Source organism: Nomia melanderi, chromosome 14 (genome assembly GCF_051020985.1).
Source record: "Nomia melanderi isolate GNS246 chromosome 14, iyNomMela1, whole genome shotgun sequence".
Classification (NCBI taxonomy): Eukaryota; Metazoa; Arthropoda; class Insecta; order Hymenoptera; family Halictidae; genus Nomia; species Nomia melanderi.
This window is the reverse complement of record NC_135012.1, coordinates 1,141,749-1,151,894: the sequence shown is the minus strand read 5'-3', so window position 1 is coordinate 1,151,894 and position 10,146 is coordinate 1,141,749. Positions and strand designations below refer to the sequence as shown.

At 38.8% G+C, this 10,146-nt stretch overlaps 1 protein-coding gene across 1 annotated transcript; it reads right to left on the bottom strand.

Moving 5' to 3' along the window:
• On the bottom strand, window positions 1–1,595 carry LOC116428573 (uncharacterized). Its single transcript, XM_031980367.2, has 3 exons — window positions 1,393–1,595; window positions 460–897; window positions 1–83 (listed from the first exon to the last, which is right to left on the bottom strand). Exons 1-2 carry the CDS (start codon window positions 1,593–1,595, stop codon window positions 531–533), a joined length of 570 nt encoding a protein of 189 aa, XP_031836227.1. The 3' UTR covers window positions 1–83; window positions 460–530.
• Window positions 1,596–10,146: the final 8,551 nt, after the last annotated feature.

Below are 10,146 nucleotides of genomic sequence, written 5' to 3'. Positions count from 1 at the left end.
CGATGAATTACATAATGGTCGAAATGATTGTATACAGTCTACCCAAAAATCATCTTCCAGGTCCTCCACAATATTTCCGCGATCTGCAAGAGAAAGGAAACAAATTTCAATCACTATAGATAAATACATTAACTATTCAAATTCTCAATAATCCAAACCAAATCCCAACTGTTAAAATCCACTATACACTAAAATCGAATAACCTAATCAACGATATCAGGTTAATCCAATCATGTCAAAGATCACCAAAAACAAATCGAAGTAAGTCTCAATGGTTCAAAACCGCTGCGCAAAAATCAAATAAATCCCCGTGAAGATTGTGTACACCGGTGTCTGTGTATGCTCAAGAAAAATCCAGGAAAATCGGTTACGATGAAACAGGTAGAACAGGAAAATGTATTTGCACAGCGTAGAATGCTGTTTCGAGTGCCGGTGGCAAGTGAAAAATGGCTGTTTTACCAGCTGGTATCTTTTCCTCGGTTTTCTTGCGTAAATCTTTGCGCGGCGATTGATCGATCTATCTTGGAGGATCACTCTCCCTGCTTGCCCTCCGAGGCGCCGGAAATGCTTGACCCCTCGCTCTGCGGGCTCTCTTTCCTCAAGAGGCTGGTGCTCCTCTTCGGCTGTTTAGCGAGGATGTTCACGTCCAGCGCGTCGATGTCCTGTGGCACATCAGACCTCCTCCTCCTCCTCCTGCCGCGGCTCCGTCTGGACCTCCTTCTGCCGGATCGCCGCCTTGACCTGCGGCTCCTTCTTCTCTTGCCCGATCGACCTCGCCTTCGCGAACGTCTTCTACCTCTTCTGCTTCTACGGTGCCTGGAAGGCATCTCCACGCCGGTGTCCGCCATGGCCACCGGGTGCCTCTCCAGGAAGTCCAGGTTGTAGGTGTAGCATCCCCTAATTCGGAGGTTCCAAGGTTAACAGTAGAACTACCGAGCCCTCGAGTTGACTTTTCAGAATTTCTTTAGGAAAACTACAAACGTGAATTTATCAACCCTTTGCGGACGTAGATTCTCCGAAACATACCAAACCCTCAACAGATTAAGCTAAATTGTATATCATTTACTTGAACAATAGAAAAATAGGAAACTACGTGCTGATCTCTTGCTATTCGAGTAATCAAATCATTTGTTTACGACTTAGTCTTCCAAATATGAAAGTTTCGTCTCGTCGAAATGTCGGTGTTTGTCCGCAAAAAGTCAATGTGTTAATGAGTTGGAATACTTTAAAGATTGGAGGTTCGGTGACGTTTGGAGTTGTTTGGAGAGGTTTGGTGATATAGAGTTTAAATTCGAATCTGGCACGTGGCAAGCTCTCAATTCTTAAAGTTTAGTGTTGCATTGAAATCTCGCGAAGAGGATATTGTCGAATCGTTGAAATTCGCAAACTTACCCCTTCAGTTTCTGCAAGATCCCATAAGAAACGCCGCGTTTCAAGGCGATCTGAACCTGCCGCTTGATCTCTGAGCTTGGCAGGTCATATTCCTGGGAAATATAGCTGCTAATTTCTCGAGGAGTCGATCCTTGGACAGCCTGCAGCCTGCGTATAGCTTCCACCACTTGAGCCTCGATTTTTTGAGATTTCTTCGCGGACATGATCTACTTTCACCATGGATCATACACGAAACAAAGCTGTCGACACAAAGAAATCATCGAATCGATGCAGTTTTCTCAACAACTTCTCATTTTCCACAATCGCTTCAACGATCGAACTTCCAAAATCTTTAACTGCGTCTAACGAAGACTCACATTTAGAATTTCCAGGACCTTTCCCCTGCTCGAAAATCTCGATCTCATTTGCCGGAGATTTATTCGTCGTGTCCTCGTTTCTCCGAACGAAAATTTCCCGTCAGTCGCGTACCGAAATCTCCTCCGCAGTGGGATCTTCTCACTTCCGAATCGAATTGCCTTCCAACATTGAATTTAGAACTAATCGTCGAAAGTGATCGCGGAAAAGGAACTGTTTTCTTCCATTCGGCCAGAATTTATCAGGAACAACCCCCGGCGGTCCGGCGTCGTGGGATTCGTCGCGGTGGGTCCAGGGAACGCGAAATTTCTTGTGATTAGACATCTGACGGTGAACCGGTCGCCAAGCGACGATTCTCTTGCAGTCGAGTCGCGATTTTTCCGCGCTCGTTTCACGAGAATTCGAAACGGGAACTCGCACGGGCTGTTTTTTTTTCAATTCGAAACCGTTGTATGAGCAGCTCACTGGGCAAATCGATTAACTCCGTGAAACAAACAGCGGAGGAAAGTGACGCCGTAATTGTATATTAACCGTTTGCACTCCAGAAGTTTCTCATTAGAAATACTCAAGATTTTTTAATGAAATACCGAGGACATTCTTTCAAACTGACTTAACGAGAAATCGTACATAAATTAAAGGAAGTGGCTGTTTTATTTTAATATTCCACATGTCGACGCGTTGTACAAAGTTTAATATTAAATGTCAAACTCTATAATTTTGCTGTGTCAAATCAATTGGTGACTGAGAGGCGCCCACGGAGTGCAAAGGGTTAATTTTAGAAGTTTCCCTTCAAATGCAAAATCAAATAATCAGAAAAAGATGTCATAGTTAAAGAGAGACACGGAAGACGAGGTACTTAGTCCTTATCGGACGTATGTCACCTCCCACGTGACACTACGCTTTTTATTCTAGTAGACATTTGTCGACATTTGTTGCGTGACATAGCAAATCATTCTTCCACATTCGACTATGGAATCTACACAAAAATAAGTCGCCTAGAGAAACTACCCTTAGAAAACATGGAGAAACATCAGTAAAGAACTGGAACCAAAACTATAACTCTGGAACAATATCCACCAAAATCCTTTATAGAACAATTAAATCAATACTTAAAAAAACTCACATTACAGGGATTTCATGTGTGTTTCACATTAAATTCTACAAACATCCCTTCTCATACACTACATCTTCCTCTGATTTTGATCATTTTCATAAAATTCTCATTTCCACGGTTCTTGGTAAATTTTTAATCACGTTATACTGGTTCCTATCGCACTTAACACTAGGTTTACGGAATGCGTCAAATTGACGCACATTGAATTTTAGAAATATTATTTTATAAATGTTTACGCCGATTTTGATTGATGCGATCACACTGACATGTACCCCAGTTACCTACTATCAAATCTCCAGTTTTCACAATCTAAATAACCGAGCATCAATTCTTTTAGGAATAATAGAACGAAGTGTACAATAAATGCCCGTAAACCTAGTGTTAATAACAGCGACGACTTTATTTCGGTTCCCCATAACTGTTCCAAGAAACGAAACCGATATCATAACTGTTTTCAACCCCCGAAGTCGAAGGAACGAGAATCCAACGTGCATCGTGTCTTATTACTGGCCTCGGTCCAGCCAAAAAAATAGAGGGATTTCGATCTATTTCCTTACGGTTCGCCTCCACTTTCCTCCCCCTCTTCGGAGTGGTTCTCGCTCTCTCGCTCCTGCTTCTGCCTCTTGCTTCCGTCTCTTTCCGTCCGGCAAGCAGAAATAAAACGGCGGCGAATAGCGCCAGGAGAGAACGGCGGCAGACCTTTAAACAGTGTCGTCACCGAGGCTGTTTTCTCATGCCTTCGTAAATATAGTACTCTTCCGGCTGTTTGACTTGCAAATTGAGTCCGCAATTAGAGAACCGACCAAAAAATTGCCGTTCGAATTATTGGCCGGCCACGAGGAAAGTGAAACCAGGCTGGATGCCGGCCGCGCAGAGGCTTCTTCTTGGACGATCCGGATCTTCTTCGGGGAAATTCAAATATCAATTTGATTTCTCACCTTTCCCTTTTGCTTCTGTTCGTCGGTGTTCGGATAAGCGGAATTTTGTGTACCGGTTCTTTTATTGAGAATGTTTTGAGTAGGATTGCGAATGGTATTGCTTTTAAATCGAGGATATTGAAGTATGAAGAATTTTAAATGTTCTTTCTTAGTGCAATTGAAATATATAGAATTTTCCATGTGTGCAATCAATTGTAATGTCTAAAATTTTAGATGTTAGTTTGTTCTGTTAGAAAGACTGAGATATGGAGAATTTTAAATATTATTCTCTTTCTTAGTGCAATGAAATATATAGAATTTTCCACGTGTGCAATCAATTGTAATATCTAAAATTTTAGATGTTACTTTGTTCTACTAGAAAGACTGAGAATTTTAAATATTTTTTCAGGGAAATTGGGATATGCGAAATCGTACACTTTTCTTTGCAATTAGAATTGAGATATACAGAACTTTATATTTGTTATCAGAAAAATCGAAACAGTTAGAACACGTTTTATCATACTGACAATTGAAGTAGTGCTTACTACGTAAGAAGTAACAATCGAATCGCACTATTTTATGTTTAGTGGAATCTTAGTAATCACAGAAGGAACACTATATAAATCTTATATTCTGAAAGCATCTCGACGGATAATTTACTGCAGTTAAATGCTGCACGTTTTTGCGTGAGTATATTACACGCGTAACTCAACGCGTCGATATTATGCGATAAGACGAAATATGTAAATGTCAATTGCAGACTGTTCCGGACCGTTAAAGGGACAGTTTAACGAATTATCTCACGCGTCGATCGACGCGTAAATCGTTTTACGCAAACGTCGTCGCAAACGCCGCTGCGTCTCAATTATAATAATTTATTACGATCCGATCGACGTCGAGCCGGACGCCGTTAACATTTTTACTTGGATTACGCCGGTAACAGTACGCATATTACATTCTAATACCGCCGTGACCGGTAATCTGTAATTACTTATCTCCAATCCGTGGAGAATAATTAAATAAACAACTTCCCTCATTTTTCCGGATTTTCAATCGCACTTTTCCGTTTGCTAATTTCACGATTATTACAGAATGTCGCTGCAATTATATAGTTCTTCTCGTATCTCTAGAGATAATGTCGAGTTTCAGCACGTGGTTAATTGGTGCTTATGCAAATGTGCACTCGAGATAGTTCTCTGAAGATGCGGATTAAAATGAAAGAATTTTCGTTTAAATTACAATTGCGGATAGTTCGTTGGACTGTTGATTTTAATATATTCATTACCAATGAATATTTCAATTATGTCTAATTTTTTTTAAATTATTCGCACATTTAGAAATTTATTCTATAAACTACAATATATATCTTTCCTTGAAATTCCCTGTAGAATGTTCCCAGAGCTTCGAATGGAAAATGAAAATATCGAATTTGCTTTTAACTGACTCATTGATAAGGGTCCGTATACACTAATCAAAAACGTGTGAATAATTCGCTCGAAAAGAGTGAATCTTCATAAACAAAGTCGAATTCGAAGGTTGAACAAACCGAGAAACATTCACCAATCCATATGTAATAAAAGTGACATAACTGAAAAGAAATTACATCAGTTCCCGCAATTCCTCCAGCTAATCAGATACTCATCGGAATAAGCAGAAAGTAAGCTCTCTTATTATCCCCTTATCAAAATTTCAGCAGAAGATAACTGTTTATTAGCGAGAGAAAAATTCCGAGCAAATAAAGTACCAATAATATATCCATAAAAAGTATATTATCGTTCAGAATATACGCTTCGTTTTCATTAGCGAGCGTATCACGTTATCGATAACACTCTGAGTGAAATCGATGAATAAAAATCAATTTAAAGTTATTTCTAACATTAACTCCGTGCTCACATTTTTCCAAGGAAACATTTTTCGTGAGACGTCAAAGAAGAATACTACACGAAACAACCAAAACAAAGAAATATCGAAATATATTATAAGCCGGCAAAACCTCGAATGTAAATTAATCTATCATTTAAAAAATCATTGCATTTTATAAGCAAGATATAAACCAAAATTTCCAGTGGCACGAGATGCGTTGGAAAAGAATTGATTCGGATCGAGGGAAATTCTTTTGCGTTCGGTTCTGTCAAAACTGAAGGAGGACGGCGCTTTATCAGCACGTAATGCTAATAGTGAAAAGTTGGCCAATCAACTTGTTAGCCGAAGTGCCGCTCGGCGCCGGGATTATCTGCGAAATCTGCCACTCGAAAGAAGTGTGGTCAATGCAATATAAATTCTGATAAGGAGCTCCTTGGTACGTTAGCCGGATCTCCTGCAGAGAGCAGCACGAACGTAGTCAGACTCTACTGGCATCTGGCACGGGTTCATGGAATTTCATGCCACCATCGAGAACTTACCATCGGCGTGTCGAGCAATCGACCAAGAAAAAAAAAACAGATTGCCGTTCGAAAGTACCCGAATAGATCGTTTTTGGAATTTTTCTTCGGCAACATGAGTTTAAAGGGATCTTCGTTGGTATAATAAATAAGGACGCATTTGCATTGATGAATTAAAGATGAACGAAGACTTGTTTTCATCGTTGTGTATTCAGAGGATAACTACATTAGCGTGAAAGTTTATTGTTTATTTATTTTTTAAGAATGTAGGTGTAAAGAGTGGTGATTTTTTTATATATTGTGCAATGTGTGAAAGCCTTTATTGTGGGGAGCTCTGAAAACGTAGTATTTACGTAATATTAGTAAATACTAGTAAACGTAATATTTATAGTATTTTTAAATCCCTAATCTCCAAGACCTAGACAGTTCTAAGAGCAATAGAATAAACCTAGTATTAAATCTAAAGTAACTGATTCGTGTATCCATCAATTGCGAGATTACAATCGATAAAATAAAATTACCACGGAAAAATCAGTCGGCTGCTTACAAAGAAGACATCTCTTTGTCAGGTGTTTCATTTTTCTCGGTGGGTTCGTCCTACATTTTCGTTCCGTACGTAAAATCTAGCGAAACCAAAAGGTTCGCGAGCGCGCAAGGCCGCGCACCGGACACGAGGCATTCATCCATTGCGAGGTCCGCGTTCGAGTTGTTTATTGTTGGCCAGGTAACGCGAGTTCCTGCATAAACTGATCGTCGAAATGATTCGGAATTGCCTAGCCTCGTCGGTGGAACTGCCGCGTTAAGCTTAATGGATATTATATTTGTTTAACCAGTTAACTGTGGAATTTAGTTGGGAAAACCCCTCGTTCTGCGCACAATAAAATAGAAAAATAGAGCGTGTACTCGTCGAACGCAGGACGAATGCACGTGGAGTATATTTTAATGAAAGATCAAAGCGAAACAAAGAAGAATTACATGTTTACGTGAAAAAATAAAGAATTCGCTGAAAGAATTAGTATCAAGCTTTACGATGACGCGTATACTCGTCGAACACAGTTAACTGGTTAAAGAGGTATTCGACGGTAACGCGAATGAATTCGTCGGCTGCCGCCACCGTTCAACATGGCGCGGCTGATTGCCGTGAACTTGAAAGTGATATCAATCTTTTCGGCTGTAATGAATCTCGTCGAGTCATTCGTGATTTCCTCGGTTGGCAGGGAAAGTGTCGCGACGAGGAAAATAGTGTTTGATCGATAATGTTTCAGAGGAGAGATAGTTTCATTTAAGCTTCTATTTTGTTTCGGTACATTTGTATTTAAACCTGATTGAAACTTCGAATAGAATAATGATGATTGGCAATGTTATGAAAAAGAAAATATATCGATGCAATATTGCAGCTACTGGTAGATAAATTCTGTTAAAAAGAAGCTGAAGGATTCTTTCAATTTATTTAATCTAGAGGTTTGTAAGGAAATTAGTAGAACTAATAAATTTAGAAAATAATCTAAAGTTAAAATTCATAGTTTGTCGTTTGCTTCCGTTCTCTTGATGAATGATCGAATATTCTTGAGAAAGAGAGGGACAGAGAAACGACTTAGATCGTGAAGCGAAGGGGTTAATTCGGAAAGACGAGCAAGAAAACATAGTCGGGCGAGTCAGAACGGTGCCGGACCTCGAGCGAAAGTGGTCGCATAAACGTCGGGACCGGAGAACGCCGGGCTTAACGAATGTGGAGAGATCGGTGAACCGGAAGCGAAAGGCGCGCAGCTTCACGATCCGTTTGGTGCGAGGTATACGCGCGCGCGCGCCGCGTTAAGCTATGTCCTCACTGAACCTACAGCGACTTCTTGTTGATGTTCCTTGTGCTGTACAATCTTGTTTGTCTGAAATAATTATGGTTAAGACAAGTAGTTCAGATAATATAAAAATTCGGACGATCGAAAGGCGCAGTAGAATATTGATTATCTGAAATAATTATGGTTAAGACAAGTAGTTCAGATAATAGAAAAATTCGGATGATCGAAAGGCGCAGTAAATCTTGAACTGTTCGATGTAGTTGATTAAGATGGTTCGGTAATCAAATAATTTGAATAATTGAAAGGTGCAGTAGAACTTCGGTTATCCGAAATAATTGGGACTAATGAACAATGAACAAATGAACAATGTTGCATTACTCGGATAACCAAGGTCCAAATAATCACAATTCTACTCTATCTCGAAGAAGCTTCTTTACTGAATACGTTTCAAAATTTCTTAGTGCTTCTATTGGCAACAATTAATTAATAAAATAAACGTTCCTGAGATTAGGGTTCATCTTTCCATCATCTCGTCCAGTCCTCGTAAATGCATTTTAGAAAATACACCTTGGAACCTGCAGCAATAACAATCAATAAGATGTTCCTCCATGTTGGTTCAGTGAGGACAAAGCTTAATATCGCAACAGCTTGTAAACGCGTCGCGGAACAAGATATCCATCGTCTCCGTTTCCAAAACTATTCGAAGCCGTCTGGATAATTTGCATCCGGACAGACACCTCCGGTGATTTCTTTCGAATTAATCCCACGATTGAAATCTTTCCGATCGGTTCACATTTCACCGGCGAATTCGAAAGCGAGTTCCACCGTCGACCCGCTGTCGATTACTGTATTTATTGAACTTACTTAGAAAGTCACGATTACTAATTTAATGTACGTATATAGATTAAACATCAGTATCACATTGAAAACGTGCAAGTTTACGTATTGATTGATCTTCGCGATGAGTTCATAGGGGGGTTATTGCATTTGTATTCTTCGTTTTCCTATCAAAGTCTATTGAAATATCTAATTAAAACCGTGACATATAAATATTATATAAAGTTGCTTCGTAAATCATGAATGTTCGTCTTACTAAATATCGAAATTGTTTAAGCGTTGAAGGGTTGAACGAAGTATAAAGCTCAGAGATAAATAGCAGATGATTATAGGAATACGAATTGTTAAGAGCAAAAAGCACTGGGAGTATTGTAGTATTAGAAATATGATTATTTTCAATTATTGTTTCGAAAGTATGCGAGTCACTGGATCTTACAAGATCACTTTCGATGGTAAAATATTCATAGGCTGCTTTAGGAGTTCCGGCAAGAGGAGTACATGCACACATACCCGAGACACTCGCATTTCGCTAACCGGAAGTTGGATCGCGTTTCATTATTGCCACTGTGTTTTCACTTTCTCGAATATTTTCTTTTCTAACATATTTATTGCGGTTCGCGCACGATGAAAACCCTCGGCGGTATCTTTGCTTTTCGTTTATTATGCTAATTGCGTTTACGTTTAATGTATCGGGCCGATTTTATTTATCCTTAATTACGCCTGTAGGTGACTGGAAAGGTCCCATTAAGTATCATGATTGACAGGTCAGTTATTCAAATATTCTAACGCGAGCACCACGACTGCGGTATTAATTTGCTCTTTACCACGCTCCTGATTTGGAGATCTAAGTACCTACTGCGAGTTTCATTTTTATCATTCTATATTAAACGCTTCCTCGTTAACGGATTGAAAGCGACAGTGTAAATTGAAATGTTTCGTTTCCATTGTTATTATCGTCTCTATTTTTATATAAGCTGGCCGGATGCCTGGATGAAATCGATCAATATTGTTTCGTTGTGATATTGATGTATTATATAAGATATTGATATTGCTTGTTACCAATATAATATAATGTCAATATTGTTTACTGTCAATATTATGAATTATCAATATAATTTAATATCAGTGTTATATATTATCAATATAATATTCTATCAGCATTATAAATTATCAATATAGTATTATATCAATGTTACGAATTATCAATATCATATTACATCAATATTATGAATTATCAATACAATATTACATCAATACTATGAATTATCAATAGAATATAATATCACTATTATATATCATCAATATCACATATATTATTGACACAACAATAATCAATTATCTCTTCCCATCGATTT